Raw genomic sequence first — 15,752 nt, forward strand, 5'->3', positions numbered from 1 at the left:
GAGGAGGGGGGAGGGGACACAGGCAGGTCCTGGGGAGACCCACTCAGAACACAGGCCAGAGCCTCAGGCCTGGTGGCGGGGAGCACCAAGGCCTGCCTTTGAGTTGGGGGTGGGGACTGGCCCTTCGTGCCCTCGTGGAGTGAGGAGGAAGCGGGTGTGCCCTGCCAGCCAGCTGCCCAGGGACGACGTCTGGCCCCTGACCGTCCTGGCGCGGCCCTGGAGCCCAGCGGGGTCTCCCTTCCCGCAGGAAACCCACCAGCCCTCCCCGCAGCCGCTCCAGAGGCAGGCAGGGCCCCCTCGTGTGGGTGTGTCTGTGCCGTAGTCCCGTCCTGCCCCCCTGCTGTGCCTTCCCTTGCGTGGATGGGGAACAGGGCTGCCCACCCGGCTCCTGCCTGGAGGCCCTCCCTGGGGATGGGCCGCTCTGCCAGCTCCGGACGGGCGCACCCCTGAGAGCCAGTGTGTCTGTGTGTGTGTGTGTGTGTGTGTGTGTGTGTGTGTGTGTGTGTGCGCGCCTGCTGTCAGCACATAGAGCCCGGCCCGCTCTGCCCCGAAGCCCGCTCCCGTGGACACCTGCCCCTGACCGCCGCCCCCAGGCTGTCCCCGGCGGGGCATTAGCTAGCGGAGTCCAGCATCAAAGATGAAAACGCCTGGGGGTGAGGGGGGGGCGGGCGGCGCCATGGGGTGTCGTCACCTCCTTTGGTTTTGATGACGCCCTCCCGGGCTTTGCTCTGCGTTTTTGATCTTTAAGAGCCTCAGACACCCCAGCAGGCGCGGGGAGTGCTGGCAGCCGGGCAGCAGCCCCTGGGAGGCCCCCTCCCGGATGGAGCCCTGCGCTGGGCGCCCAGCCCCTCGGCTCCGGGATCGGCTCAGCCCTCCGCGCAGCTGCTCGCTAAAGGCCCTCGTGAGCTCTCCGAGGGCCCCATTTAGGTTTTTTCTTTTTTCTTTTTAAGGTTTTTCTATTTTTCCCCCAACTTTTCTGGCCCTTGCTGTTCTCTTGCCTTTTCTGACAAAACTGGTGGGTGGGGTGGGAGGTTTCTGTAGAGGCCTCCCCGGCCCCGGAGCTGAGCCCGGGACAGCAAGAATGTCAGAGAAGCCAAGGCCGGGGAACCCTGACAGGGTCCCCACCCCACCCCCATATCTGGAGGACTCAGACCCCACAGCAGTCCTGGGGCGCCAGGAGTAGGGCTCCTGCTCAGACCTCCCGGATGAAGGAGAAGGGAAACAAAGGGCCAGGCTAGAGCCAGAGTCCCCAGGACACTCACACCTCACCCAGGAGCCCGTGGCTGCAGATGCCGCCCCCCCCTCCGCGCCCCCCCCCCCCCCAGCCAGAGATGAGACCATCGGCACCAGAAACAGGCCCAGGCCCCAGGCCTCCCCCACCCGCCGCGGCCAGAACAGCCACCCCCACCCTCCCCCAGGCAAACCGCGAGGGGGGCAGAAAACGGGGGTTCACTATTACTCTTTTGGTTCTTCTTATTTTTTTCTCTCTGCTTTTCCGCCCCCTCCGGGAAGGCGGCACTGATGGGCTGTTTTCCATCTTTGATGTTGCAGGCTAGCCTCTGCCGAGGGGGGCACAGCCGCTTCACCCCCTACTAGCAAGAGGCCCGCCCCTAGCAGCAGTCAGACTGTAGCACACACCACACCCCGCACCCAGGCCAGGCCCGGCCACAGGAGGACAGTGCGCCCTCCCGGCCAGCGGCTCGCTGACTGGCCCCCACGATGGCGTGTGTGTCTGACCCTGGTTTGTCTGAGACCTTGGTTCCGATTCTGACTTGTTGTGTTCCCCACCCCCGAGCCGGTTCAGGTACAGTACGCAGAGGGGCGGGGCCACGCTGGGCAGAGGACCCTCCCGAGCTAGCAATAGAGCCACGCCCACAGGGCGGTCCACGCCCGTGCAGGGGTGTAAGAGCCACGGAAGATGCCGGGCTCAGGAGGCCAGCCCGGGCCACCGTCCCGGGGTGTGGGCAGGACAGTGCCCCCCCCACCAGCTGAGACCCAGTGCTGATCGCGTTGTATGGGCAGTGCCTGCTGCCCGCAGGGCCACACCAGCCTCAGGGGCGCCTTAGCCTCTGTCGTCAGAAGCCAAAGCGAAGGAAGAATTTCCCCATTGGGAGGCCTGGCGGCCCACGGCTCTGCCCGCAGCGCCCGCCTCCCGCTGTCCTCCGAGACGGGTCGCGGCCCGCCGGGCCTGGTGTTTCACCGGAGCCACGGCCCCTGCCCTGCCCCGAGCTCAGAAAAGCCTGTTGATCGGGGTCTGTTTCCGAGGGAGCGGGTGGCGCCCACCTGGGCACAGCGCTGCGTGTTAGCCGGTCATCTAGGGGGGCCCCGTGAGCTCACACCCTCCCAGGGCGCGGGCCCCGGAGGAGGTGCTGGCTGCGGCTGCAGCCCAGGGAGCCTCTGGAGAGTCCGCCACCCAGGCCAGGCCCTTGCCACGCACCTTGGTGACAGGAGAAGGCGGCCAGGGGCCTGGTGTGCTGCTGGAGCTGCCCGACCAGCTTCTGGGGCTGAGGGCCCGAGAGAGGGTCCCGCCAGCCGGGCCTGGTCCCTGCGGGTGGGTGGGCAGATCAGGCCCAGAGCACCGCCTTCTCAGCTGCCTCGTGCCACGTGGCCACCCCCTCACCCCCTTCCTACCAGAGCCAGCCAGGCCCCTGCCCACCTCAGCAGAGCCCCACTGCCACCGGGTCCCCTGTGGCCCCTCCATTCCGGCCACCTTCTGCCCTGGGGGACAGACGTCCCCTCTAACTCCAGCTCTCGCGCGATGATGGGTCCTAGAGATGGGCAGGAGGACAGGTGGGGGTGGTTGGGGGTCCAGGCCGTCCCTAGCACCACCCGTCCCCGCAGGTCTCGGCCTGCCCTCGGCGGGCCCATCCTCAGCGCCCACGGCGGCTTCCGGAAACTGCTAGTCCCTTTCTGTTTCTGTTGTAGTGACAGCGTCCACTGTTTCCTTCTCGGACCGTGAAGGGCAAAAACAAAAAACAAACAAAAAAATCACAAAACAAAAAACAAAACAAAAAAAGATGTTAAGATCCAAGCAGCAACAAAACCAACCAAACAAGACACATGCACCACGCCCAGGTCCCGCGTGCCACCGCGAAGAGCAGTCGGCGGGAGGAGAGCGGCCGCGCCCTCCAGGAGCAAGCGAGAGGGAGGGCCCGCCGCTTCCTGTCCAGTCTTCCTGCCCCGCCGCTCCCGCACTGTGGGCCCGCAGAGGCCTGGCCTCCCGGGGAAGAGCCGGCAGGACCTGATCTTTGTTGCCAACTGTGCCAGTGGAGGGGACGGCCAGGCCCCGGGCACAGGGAGGGGGCAGCTTTCCATTCCCCGGCTCTGGCTCCGGCCACGCCCAGTCACCCTGTGTCTTGCTCTGGACCCAGCTCTCCCTCACGCCATGCCACCAACGCCCGTGTCCTGCAAACCTGGGGGAGGCGTTTGCAGGCCACTGCGGCTGTCCCACCAGCAGCCCTGGGGTCCGACCCCCACACCAAGGGCTGACGTGGTTCCAGAACTAGGGGGCGCCCAGGTACCCCTCCCTCCACATGACGGGGCTCCCGGGCCGGCCAGCCAGCAGGGACTGACTCCTGCACCTGAGAATGTGGGGCTGTGGGGGCCTGGAGGCCACGGACGTGCTCCCACTGGCTGTTTCTGGTTTCCTGTCTGGAGGTGGCTCTGCGCCTGGTCTGGGGAGGGACAGCTGGCCTCATGGGACCTGCTGAGGGCAGGCCTGCGAGGGGCCAAGGGACGGGCTGGCGCCTGGCTGCACAGCAAGGCTGGGAGTCACAGTGCTATGGGACGAGACGGCCAGGCCAGCGCAGGGATGGGGGGCGGGGGGCAGGAGGAAGACCTTGGGTGGGGAGGGGGATGCAGACGGCAGGTCACAGGATAAAGCCCCAGGCCAGGCAGATAGCTGGAGTCGGGGCAACAGCAAAAAATAGCAAAAAAACCCCCACAAAACCCAGGCTCCCACCATGGCTCCCCCCTCCCAAAACAGGAAGGGCAGGACCACACCTCACTTTGTATCCGCACCCGCTCCGAGCGCTGCCTTTTCTACTCCGTGTACAGAGCCCCGAGCTGGCCCTCTCCCGCCGCTGCGCCCGGCCCCGCCCCGGCCTCAGCCAGGCCCGGCTTCCTTTCTTACCATTCTGTATGCTTCCCAGGTGTGACCCTTCAGATCCACAGTATTATTATTAAGATTATTAATAAAGATTTCTTTCTTCAAACCAGGACAGCTCTCTGATTGGGCAGCCCCTGGACACACAGGGTGGAGGGCAGCGGAGGGCGCTGGTGTGTCCCGGGAGGCAGCCTGGCTGCACTGAGCCCCAGGCCGGAGGGGGTTGGGGTGGGGGTGGGGGGCCTGCTGTCAGTGGTGCTGGGCAGGTCACTACGATCCGCCCACAGCCCCGGCTCTGCTGGTGTGACTCTGCTCCTGCGAGGTGAGCCCTCTGCTCCGGCCAGTGGTCCCATTCCTGGAGGCCGGGCGCGAAGGGGTGTGGAGGGGTGTGGCCACCCCGCCGCCCGGGGAAGAGGAGAGGTGACCAGGGGGGAGCAGCAGATCCTGGACCCTGAGCTTAGAAGCCCTGGGCGTGGGGGCTGGGGCAGGCCGACACCGACGCCACGGAGCCCGAGCCTTCTCACAGACGAGTTGTTCGCTTCCTCCAGGCGGGTAATGTATTTCGGAGCTGTTACTCCCGCGGGGGACGGGCGGGGGCCGGCTTCAGTGCCGACATGTGGATTTTCCTGCGTGAGCCCTGGCGGGTGGTGGGACGGGGCCCGCGCTCCTGGGGCGCAGTGCTGGGGGCCTCCGCGGCGTGGAGCTTGGCTGAGCCCCCACTTTGCTTGCTCACCAGACGGTGAGGAAATGATTGCCGCTGTAAGTGTCCCCTCCTCTGCAGCAAGTATGCGGGGAGCCAGCGCTTTCAGAAAAAGGGCTTCGTGAAATCTGTCCCAGGTGCGGCCCGCCCCGGGTGCCCAGCCGCCCAGCCCGCCCCGCCCGGTCCCACGTCGGGAAAAGGGCAGCAGCCCCCTGGCTCAGAACGAGGGGCTCGGGCGCTGGGGGGAACGGTCAAGACCAAGAAAAGCCGAGCCCACATGGGGTCTCCCTGCCCGGCCGGCCGGGGCCCTCCTCCCGCCCGAGCTGCTGGGCCACACGTGTGGGGCGTGAGGAGCAGATGTTCCCAATCGCGGAGCGCGCTGTGGAGGAGGGGCACGGGCTCCTGGGACGCCAGGGCAGGTGGGGTGGAGGCAGCGTCGTCCGGAGCCCCTAGGCACGTGGTTCTCAACCTTCCTGATGCCGCGGCCCTTTAATACAGCTCCTCATGTTGTGACCCAACCATAAAATTATTTTCGTTGCTACTTCATAGCTGTCATGTGGCTACTGTTATGAATCGTCATGTAAATATCTGATATGTGAAGTATTTTCATTGTTACAAATTGGACATAACTAAAGCATAGTGATTAATCACGAAAACAGTATGTAATTATATATGTGTTTTCCGATGGTCTTAGGCGACCCCTGTGAAAGGGTCGTTCGACCCCCAAGGGGTCACGACCCACAGGTTGAGAACCGCTGCCCTAGGCTGTCCCCCAGTCTCGGATGTAGCCAGCGACCCCTGCACCCTGCACCCCTCCCAATGCGGTTGGGCCTGAGCAGAGGCTGCACTGCCACCTGGTGGCCTCCCCCGTCACTACAGTGCTGACCCCGAGCCTGGACACAAGGCAGTGGGGAGGGGACCCCAGTGTCCCAGCCTTAGAGCCACTCCGCATCTCGCAGCAGAGGTCGAGGGCCATAGGGATGGGGAAGTAACCCCATCACTGGCCTAGGAGGCCTGGGGTGAGGGACCCCAAGAACGAGGGACTTAAGGCCTTGGTCCCCTGGGGCACTAGAGAGGAGCAGGGTTCCCCGAGGCCATGGGGTGGAGAACCCCACCCCCGCCCCCAGGGAGCTTCACAGCAGTTCAGCCATGGCTGGAGAAGCCACCTCCCTCTCCTTCCTCCCCGGAGGCCACTGGCCACCTTGGCCCTTGGAGGGAGCAGGGAGGTGCTGGGGAGAGAAGGGAGAGAGAGAAAGGAGCCACAGGGCAGAGGCTGCTGCCCACACACCCCTGCTCGCGCCCGCCCCGGGAGAGGCCAGGGGGCTGTGAAGGCACAGGGAGGCGGGGGACTGGGCTGACACCTGGGCCTGCCTGGGCCCCCTGCTCCCAAGCCTGGATCCACACTCACAGGCAGAGGCGGAGCCCAGGGGCAGACAATGCCAGCTCCCCCCACACCCACCTGCTGGAGAGACAGCAGGCGCAGCCAGTGGCAATGCTCTGGGCCCCAGGGGGCAGTGAGCCGGGAAAGCCACAGCCCACGGCGGTCTGCAGGTGCCGCGCTGCTGGCCTGGCCCTGGGCTCCCACCGCCATCTCCGGGAGCACCCTGCACCCACCCCTCACTGAACCCCACGGGCCTCTGCTGGCGTCGGCACCCTCAGCAATGTCCCCAGGGCCTGCTCTGAAGCCCTCCTGCCACAGCGGAAGCTCGTCCCTAATTGTTCCACCTGCGGAATAAAGTCGCCATGCTCAGCGCCAGCCTGTTAGGAAACGCCCTTTATGGAATTTTCTGGACTCGACTTTCCCAAATCCTCCCACTTTCCCCGGGAACTGTGTGCTGCAGAGAGAGACTGCACAAAGGCGGGGTCCAGGCACCTCAGGGAATCAGCACCCAGAGCACCGACTCCTCGGTGTTCCTGCCACCAAGGCCCCACCCGGAAAGCCATGGGCCCCAGGTCCTGGGCCGCTGTCTGCACAGTCCACGGCCCCGCGTGCAAGGAGCCCCGGCCGTGCGGTGGGGCCGGCTTCGGGCTTCGGTGTCCGCTCATGTGCTGGGCACAGAGTACAGCAGGGCCGCCCGGCCCCACTCGGCCTGCGGCACCAGGAACCCCTCCCTGGGAACCGGCTCCACCAGGAACTCCATGCGGCCGTCCTGGCCGGGCTGGGCCTCAGCCACCGCCAGGTCCACGACACGGTACTGGTTGGCAAAAGCCAGGCCCAGGAGCGTGGGCTTCTCCGGCCCCGCGGGCCCCGTGCCGGGAGGGCCACCGCCGGCCCCTGGGCGACAGTGGATCCGGAAGCAGCGGGCGTGGGGCAGCGGGTAGGACCAGTGCAGGGTACAGCTGAGCCGGAGCCTGGTCGGGGGGCCCGTGCTTTCCGGGGCCGCCCGCTGCCAGCCGACCCTGGACACGGAGAGGGCCTGCACCTGGGGCAGAGGGCTCAGCAGGCTGTCGGCGTCCACCACCTGGTGGAGAGAAGGCACGGCATGGCTGGGAAGCCCCGCGCGCCCCACTCTCCGGCATCCCCACCCGCCTCCCTGAGCCCGCGGGGAGAGGACAAGGGCGCTCAGCTCAGGCGGCGTTCTGCCTGCTGGGCGTTGGGACAGATGCCTCAGCCGAGCCCCCAACGAGGCGCCCCGGATGCCTGACCTGGATCTCCCCGAGGCGACAGACGAAGTCCTCCTCCTCCTGGCTGCCCGGAGTCCGGGAGAAGCTGACGAAGAGGTCCTGCAGGAAGCAGCTGCGCAGGCTCAGCTCGTAGCAGCTGGAGGCCAATGAGACGCGGGTCACGGCGGTCACAGCCACAGCAGCCCGGGCGCCCAGCTGCTGTCCGAGGCCCGAGCTGCGGCGGGAAGGCAGACCCATCCCAAGTGGACCCTGGTGTCCGTGGGGAGCCCTGCACCAGAGGCGGGACCACGGCCGCGCCCAGGGCGCGTGGCTGGCTCCCGGGAGCTGCCTGGGGCGTGGGTCAGTCCAGCGCCCTCCATCCCTCCAGTTCTGGGATTTCTCAACAGGGGCCCTCGCACACCTCCAGTCCCCACCAGCGGGGGCCTGGACAGGAAGGAGAGGGACTCACCGCTGGACCCAGCCCCCGCCGAGCTGCTGGCCACAGCGGGCCGCCCACCTGGCCAGCTTGGTGGGGGGCACCCGCAGGGGTCGGGGTCTGTGCCGGGAGCTGGTTTCTGCTGGGAAAGGACACGGGACTTGAGGAAGAGGAGAAGCCACACCAGGAGTCCCTGAGGGGGGCCCGGGGCTGGGCCAGACCCCCGTGGCCCCCGGCGCCCGTGGCCTCCCCGACAGGCTGAGGCCGCAGCGGGAAACCAGGGCGGGGCGGAGGCAAGTATGTGGGTGGGTGCTCAAGACAGTTCCCTCCGCGGTCTCCTGGCCTGGGTGTCCTCCCTCTTGATGCCACGACCAGCAGGAGGCTGAGAGCCGACCCCCGCCCTGAGCTGGGCCACAGTGGTGCCGTCCCCCCCCCCAGAGGCGGATGCCGGGCACTGCCCACACCAGCTCCCCGGACCCCCACCTTCTGGATGCCTCCCCCCCAAGCGTCCCGAGAAGGAAGAGACCTGAGAGGCAGGCAGGAGCCAGCTCGGTCCCCTCACCATTCAACGCCGAGATGCCCCCGACAGAGCAGCTGCCCGCGTCCCCTGTGGTGAGCTCCAGAGCCACTCTGACCTCCGACGTCCCCTCCAGCTTATACACCAGGGACAGGAAGAGCTTGGGGGGCACCGGGACCTGCAGGGAGAACAACCTGGAGAAGGAAGGTCCTGCGATGAGAGGCCACAGCTGAGAGCCCGGCCGCCAGGCGGGCCCCCCTCTCCCTCCAGGGACAGGGCACTGGGGCGGCACCGGCTGCCACACCCCGGTCCTGCCACGCTGGGGACGGCCGTCCCCCAGGCCAGACCCCCTCGTGACTGAGAAATCCCTGTTCTGAAGTCCTCCGACGAGGAGCTAAGGAGTCGCCCCACAGGACCAGAGCGTGGCGCGGCCGCGGGCTGGTGGGCCGGGGGAGGGGGGGGGCGTGGGGACGCTTCCAGTTTTGCCAGGTGAGTGCGGAGAGGCCGCACAGTGCGCGGAGCTCACACGTGGACGCTCAGAACCGGGTCAGGTGGTCGAGTGTGTGACGTGCTTTTCGCTGCCATAAAACCGCCTGGGTTCTGCCCTCCGTCCTCCCCCGGCTCCGCCGCCCAGCCACCCAGCCAGTGGGTCCACGGGACACCGGGGGAAGCGGAGGACCCGCGCCTCCTCCCGCCCAGGCACCTACCTCACAGCCACGTGTCCCACCTCGGGCGGGATCCTCCCCCGGATGAGCAGGGAGCTGCCGCCGTTCCAGGCGTCGGCCAGGCAGCTGTGCATCCTCACCCAGCCCTCCCCGGGCCCCTCCAGCCTGTGCTCCCCAAACAGGGGCTGCGGCTCCTGGGCGCCCGGGTGGTACCAGGGCCCCACCGCCTCCTCCTGGAGAGAAAGCAGGATTGGAGGCGGCTGCGGGCACGCGGCAGGGTGTGCAGGGAAGTGACGGGGAGAGCAGAGCCGCCATCGGCCCCTCATGAACGCCCAGGCCCCTCCTCCCTCGCTCAGGCCCAGAGCATGGAGAAAAGGGAGCCCCACTGCCCAGCCACCCAGGCTGGGGACCACACACCTGGCCGTAGCAGACCCTGCGGGTGCCCATGCCCAGGCAGAAGGAGGTGACGAAGGGCAGGGAGCAGATGCTGTGGGTGGGCAGGTAGCAAGTCAGCAAACTCCAGAACCTGCAGAGGAAGGTGGTGGGGGGGGGGGGGGGGGGGGCGCTGAAGTCCGGAGTGGAGGGCGCTCGACGCCCCTGAGCCCTCACGGACGCGGGCGCTCCCCCACCCCCTGCAGAGCAACTGCGGCCCCCGGACCACGGACACGATGTGTGGGAGGTGCACACGTGGGTGCAGCCCCCCGAGGCTCCGGGACGCTCCCCCTGGAAGCAGCCAAGGTGCTGCCGCTTGTCCGCCTGCCTCCACCAGCGCCCGAGAGCAAGGCCCGAGCCGCTCGGAGAAGCCAGCGCAGCCCCGAGCCCCCCGCCGCCGTCAGCCCGCATGCAGCCCCGGGCCGGGCAGGACTCACTTGTCCTGGTTCTGGAAGAACTCCGTCTTCTCCAAACACTCGTACACCCAGCCGGGCGCGAACAGGGCCACCGAGAGCCCGTGCTTCCGGATCAGCTCCAGCGACTGCGGAGACAGCGGTCAGGGACGCTGGGCACAGCAGGACACACCAGTGCCAGGCGGGCCTGGGAAGGAGGCTGGGCTGCCCCCCCTCCAACTCCCTGGCTTTCCAGGTTGGTCCCTGTCGTCCACCGGGAACCGGCCGGTGGGCAGGGGTCTGCAGGTGGCGTGTCCACGGCTGCCTGTCTCTCCCCGCCTCCCATCATGTTGTCACACGCACGGCGGGAGGCGCGAATCTCGTTAGCAGATTAATGGAATCGGAATCACTCAAGCTCGGGTAAGGAGTGGGACCGTCGCCGTGGCACCCAGCAAGGGGCAGGCGTGGCAGCGGAGCGGGCTGACTCCGTTTAAGTCGCAGTAGGCACAGCGGCCCGGTGCCCCGGCCGGCTCTCCTCTCGCTGCCGACAGGGCTCCACTTGCCGGAGCCTCACCAGTTGCTACAGCGGCTCCCAAACGGCAGGGGCCGCCTCCATCCTCAGCCCCGAGCTGCCCGCGAAGGGAGGCACCGTGACGTGACCCTGCTGTCCCCGAGTCACCGGCGGTTGTGACGGCAGCCCAGCGAATCGTCCAACAGGAGGCAGCGGGGACCTGGCACAGGGCCGGGCACCTCCAGGGGACGTACCATCTGACCATAGAGGTGGGCGGCAGCTAGGCCTCGGGCCCAGCTTGGCCCGGGGCAGGTCACCGATGTTTCCTGGTGCCCCGGTGTCCCATCTGGGAAGGGTAACTGCGCCTGTCTCCCCTGGAGGGGAGCGGGGTGAACAGCCCACAGCCAGTGGAGCTTCGGGGAGGCCACTGCCCCCACCCCAGCCTCCAGGGCCACCACCCACCTTGTTGGTGTCAAATCGGCCGCCCACAACGTTTCCCCGGGCGAACACGTCCACTCCCACGTAGACGTCGGCCAGGCGCTCCCCGGCCGGGCCCCGCATGCGCACCAGGTGCTCCTCCCCCCAGTTATAGTTGGTGAAGATGCCGTCACAGGAGTCGAAGAAAACCCTGGGACGAGGGCAGGGCCGAGGTGAGGGCCCATGGTCTCCACTGTCTCCCTCCCCGCCCCCCAGCACCTGCATCCACTCAACCACGGGCTGTGGGCAGTCTCCCGACCGCGAACAGGGGCCAGCCCGTCACCATGGCCTACAACCCCCCGCACAGCGCCTGGCAACCAGGCGACTGCGTACCCCTTGCCACCCCGCAGCCGAGTACGTGTGCCACCGCCCAGGGGGCTCACCTGTTTTTTTCATTCAGCTCGTCCTGCCACGTGAGCTGCCCACTGCTCACCACGCTGTCGTACCAGAGCACCAGGCCCCCCGGGACCTGCTGGTGGAGCTGAGTGGTCAGGTACCACAGGAAGCGGGGCGTGTTCCTCACGGCGGCCGGCTGCAGAGGGGCGAAGACGAGACCCTTGTGAGGCCCCGAGGTGTTTGTCAAAGTGCCTGGCGCAGGACAGACTGGACACCGATCCCCACCAAACAGCCAGGGTCCCAGAAGCCGTCCACCCCACAGCCCCCGAGGGCGGCCCAGCCGGACGTCCGCTTTCCTCTCTGAAGCAGGAAGGACGCGGACACAGCGGCCAGGAAAGATAAACCCCAAGAGAAAGGAGGGTGTCGGGAGAGGAAGCCACACACGCAGCCCAAGCCAAGCAGAGACGGAGGAGGAGGAGGGTCCACTGGAAGGAGCCAGAGAAGCAAAGCTCAGCCACACGGGGAGCCTAGACAGGAGCGGGCTCTCACTGGGAAGCGAGAAGCGGCCCAGCTGCTGTCATGGGGAGCCGGGAGCCGGCCTGGGTGTGGGCAAGGGGAGGGGAGGGCACGGCGGAGGCACACCCCGAGGCAGCAGAGGCTGGGCCTGGAGGCAACACGAGGAAGGCCGCGCTCACACTCAGAGAGTTCTCGATGTTGATCAGCCAGCCGTCGAAGTGCAGAAACTGGGCCAGCAGGACCAGCCGGTCCGCCACCGCCTGGAACGAGCGGTCATCCCCGGCCAGGAAGGCTTCGCACAGCTGCCCCCCCTCTGTCCACTCGGTGATGAAAGTGCCTGCGGGACGGAGAACGAGGTCAGGCCTGGAACCTCCCCTTCCGACCGACGCCTCCCAGTGCGCAGGTCCCTGCGCCAGCAGCATCGCTGTGGTGACTGTGAATCAGACACGGGGCGGGCGGGGCCGGCGTGGGTGTGAGACTCGCAACGAAGGACCAGATGGGGAAGCTTGAGAGACTGCTGCACCCAGGGGTCAGCCGCCACCTGATTTTTGGGTTGTTGTTTGTTTGTTTGTTTTGGATTCCTCATCCGAGGATATTTCTCTTCTCCATTTATTTTTTTTTTAAGAGAGAGAGTGGAAGGGAGAGGGAGAGACAGAGAGAAACATCGATGTGAGAGAGACACATCCATCCATCCGTCCAGGGCCGGGGATCAAGCCCACAACCAAGGTACAGGCCCCTGACCAGAACCAAACCCGGGACCCTTTGCCGTGGCTGACTCTCCATCCACTGAGCCACGCCGGCCATGGCCCATCCTTTGCCTGCCTGTTGTCTGTGGAGGCGACTCACTGTCTCAGCAGCAGCTCCACAGCGACCCAGCGGCCACAAAACTAAAGATATTCATCTGCTCCCCAGCACGAGTCTGCCTCCACCTGTCCCCACCTTTCAGGGCAGCCCCCAGGCCCGGCGCTCTCCCCAGCACAGCCAGCCCCGTCATCGCGGGTCACCCGGCAGGCGCAGCGTCAGCTCTTACCCAGCACGCGGACCCCGTGCCTGTGCGCGGCGTTGGTCCAGCCCACCGGGGGGACGGTGACCAGGTGGTGGCTGAAGTACACGAAGATGTCGATGTACTGCCAGTGGTAGAAGGTGTAGGGGCTCCGGGCCCCTGAGCCCTGAATGAACCTGGGGAGGAACAGAGCCAGGTCAGGGCCCTGGAATAAGGACTCGGCGGCCTCCAGGTGAGAGCAACCACGAGTGACGCCTCTCCTGGGTCCCGCCCGTTGACACCGACCAAAGGCCTGCTGTGCGCCGGGCACCCAGACACCGACCACGCCACCGTCCTGAGGGCAAACTGTCTCAGCAGTCCACGCCTCCCTAAGTGTGTTCTGTGGAACCCTAACTCCTCAGGGGAGGACGGTTATGGGGTGTAGCATAGGGCTGTCACGGAGGGAAAATGTCCCACAGGCTGTGCAGCCTTCGCCGTCAGCTCCTCGATGCCCAGAGGAACACAACAGCAGAAAATAGAGGCAGAAGGATTCGTGCAAAAGCTCCAGGTGTCGGGCGTCCTGCTCTGGTGGAGGCAGTAGCACCTTCCGGACAGCGTGCCTGCAGGGGAGGCACCCGGTTTCGCCAGCCACTCCCGCCCCCCTGGATGGCCAGCTCGGCCGCAAGCCTTCCCGGCACGGCTGCCCGGGCTGTTTTCTGGGCGGTGGAGATCTCTGCGCTGATGGGGCAGCAAACGCCCCTGGTTGGGGATGGGAGAGGCGTGTGCAGACCTGCCCACGAAGGCTGCACAGCCTGTGGGACCTTTTCCTTGGTCAGGCCTGCAAGGCCAAAGCCAGGGGGCAAGATGGAGTCAGAGTCCAGGGAGGGAAAGAGAGCAAGTCATCGGGGGAAGAGCCAGGTTTCCGGCCAGGCTCCCCCCGACCCACCCCCTCTTCTTCCACGTACAACACCGAGGCCTGCGCTGCTCTCTGCCCGGCTCCGGCCTCCCCAGCCTGGCCTCTTTCTGCCCTCCCTCTCCTCCAGCCCGTCCACCAGGCGATCTCCTCCCAATGTCCTCACCTGTCGTCCAGGTACCCGCCCATCATGTCATGGCAGAGCAAGGTCCGGGGCCGCCGGCTGCTCAGAGGGGGCTGCCGGTCCTGGGCGGGCACTAAGGCCACGTTGAAGCCGTCCTCCACGCCGGGCGTCCACGCCAAGAGCTCCTCCAGTGACGACAAGTAAAAGCTGATGGGCTTGGTGGTGTCCCTGTCATAGTATCTAACTGGTCAGAAGAGGAAGCAGAGGGAATGCGGGGATTGTTCAGGCGAGAACCTGAGGCAGGAAGCCGTAGCCCGGCCGGAAGCCCAGGCGTGAGCTCAGAGACTCCAATGAGCTGAGCACCCCGGGGCGCTTACCTGGCAAAGGGTCCGGGGCGAAACGGACCACGTCACGAAAGACTGCTGCCTCCTGGGCCTCCTCGGTTCTAAGCAAAGAGGGACTTTTTAAGCTTTTTTCTAAGTAAAAGGGGAAAGAAAAGAACGCTCAGAAGCGAGGGGACCAGGCCCCATCGAGGCTCGTGGAGGGAGACAGTCACAAACAAACCACGGACACGTGCATCTGCTTGGCCAGACGTGCTCCCCCACCCCCCTCTCGCTGTGATGAACGCCGGACCCTCGTATCACCCGGCAGAGGCCAAGGAGACACACCTCACAGGCTTTGCTATAGCCAAGGAGCAGGACAGCTCCGAGAACCAGGAAGTTTAAGGGCCTAGGAGAGCAGGGGCCAAGCTTCCTCTACCGTCCACGTTTCCCTAAGTGTGTTCCGTGGAACCCTAACTCCCCAGGGCAGGGCTGCTATGGGGTATAACATAGGGTCTCCATGGAGGGTTGCTCTGAGGAAAAGAACACTGTTGCGACATTGAGTCAGAAAACCCTGGATAAATAAGCATCTTTCATTTTTAAAAGGTTTTCTCCTTTCCAGAGCAGCAGCGAGAAGGCGGACTTCACATCGGTTCATTCGGGGGCGTGTACCATCTGCCAGGTCCGAGAATGGCCGGAAGAAGGAAGCCCCGGCCCAGGGCATGTCCTCCCTCCCAGGCCTCGGTGCCTTTGCCCATTCTGGCCCCTTAAACTGGGGAAAGCTACTTCAGCTACGGAGGCTACTTGCTGTCCCGCAGCTCAACAGCGACCCAGCGCTCAAAGCGCTTCCGGCCAGGTCTGCCATCGCGTCCTCGCCTAGCAGGCTGGACGCTCCTTCTCCTGCTCCCCCCGCTGAAATCTCCCTCCTCCCTCCAGATCCAAAGTCCCCGCTCCGCCAGCACCGCTTCCTGTCCCGCACGGACTCCGATGCACCCCAACCTGCTTCAGCGGCCGGCCCAGCCGGGTCCAGGCGCCTCCCAGGACCCCCGGCCCAGCGGCGCGGGCATCATGGACTCAATTCACACGTGGGACGCGGGGGCGTCCGGAGACCTGGTCCCGCGCCAGCTGCGGTGCGAGGCGTGCAGGACCAGCGGACGGAGGCGTGGGGTCCGGAGGCCGCTGTCCGGTGCCCGAACCTGCCTGCCCACCGACTGCGGCCCTGCCCGGCCTCCGCACCTCCTCCGCGGCCGCGGCTCGCGCCGCTCCTCCCGAATCGCCGGTGCAGGCGAGCGAGGTTCCCGCGGCACCCGGGGCGCCTCCATGACACCGCGCCTGCCGCCACCCACAGCCGCCAGCGGCCAATCGCAGGCTCGGGCCCGCCTCGGCGGCCGCCCGCCGACCAATGGGAACCGTGCGACGCGGCTGTGCAGCTCTAACCGGGCTCCCGGGGCTCGGGCCAGCGCTCTAGGCTGGGGTGGCGCCGGGATGCGACCTTATAACCAGAGGCGAGCCGGGGGCGGGGCCTGAGGGGCGGGGCCGGCAGCAAGAGGGGCGGGGCCAGTGCCCCTGGGCTTTATAGTCAGAGGCGGGTGGGGGCGGGGCCTGATAGGGGCGGGGCCGCCTGGGGGCGGGACCGGCTGGAGGGGGGCTGTGGCGGGGCGGGCGCGGAGAGCCGCGGGCGCCTGGGTCTGAGCCCGGTGCCCTGAGGTTCCTGTGCGCGAA

At 66.7% G+C, this 15,752-nt stretch overlaps 2 protein-coding genes across 9 annotated transcripts in view; one reads left to right on the forward strand and one right to left on the reverse strand.

Moving 5' to 3' along the window:
* RBFOX3 (RNA binding fox-1 homolog 3) overlaps positions 1-3,003 on the forward strand; it is a 109,810-nt gene extending 106,807 nt beyond the window's left edge. For both annotated transcript variants that reach the window (XM_036342087.1, XM_036342086.1), the window contains exon 12: positions 2,926-3,003. In XM_036342087.1, the coding sequence (XP_036197980.1) occupies positions 2,926-2,928 (3 nt within the window). In that variant the 3' untranslated portion in view covers positions 2,929-3,003. The remainder of the gene's footprint in view (positions 1-2,925) is intronic.
* A 3,558-nt stretch (positions 3,004-6,561) lies between these two features.
* Positions 6,562-15,485, reverse strand: ENGASE (endo-beta-N-acetylglucosaminidase). 7 transcript variants are annotated; one of them, XM_036341877.1, is made up of 14 exons: positions 15,267-15,485; positions 14,088-14,155; positions 13,753-13,954; positions 12,722-12,870; positions 11,871-12,028; positions 11,223-11,371; positions 10,825-10,990; positions 9,897-10,000; positions 9,445-9,553; positions 9,070-9,260; positions 8,408-8,556; positions 7,879-7,984; positions 7,452-7,566; positions 6,562-7,267 (listed from the first exon to the last, which is right to left on the reverse strand). In XM_036341877.1, the coding sequence occupies exons 1-14, from the start codon at positions 15,350-15,352 to the stop codon at positions 6,848-6,850; spliced, it is 2,172 nt and encodes a 723-aa protein (XP_036197770.1). In that variant the 5' UTR covers positions 15,353-15,485; the 3' UTR covers positions 6,562-6,847. The 7 variants fall into 7 exon arrangements, with proteins under 7 accessions (XP_036197770.1, XP_036197768.1, XP_036197769.1 ...); XM_036341875.1 differs by having other exon boundaries at positions 7,452-7,644; XM_036341876.1 differs by having other exon boundaries at positions 7,879-7,987.
* Between the last annotated feature and the right edge of the window lie 267 nt (positions 15,486-15,752).

The sequence above is a fragment of the Myotis myotis genome, unplaced genomic scaffold (genome assembly GCF_014108235.1).
Source record: "Myotis myotis isolate mMyoMyo1 unplaced genomic scaffold, mMyoMyo1.p scaffold_m19_p_17, whole genome shotgun sequence".
NCBI lineage: Eukaryota > Metazoa > Chordata > Mammalia > Chiroptera > Vespertilionidae > Myotis > Myotis myotis.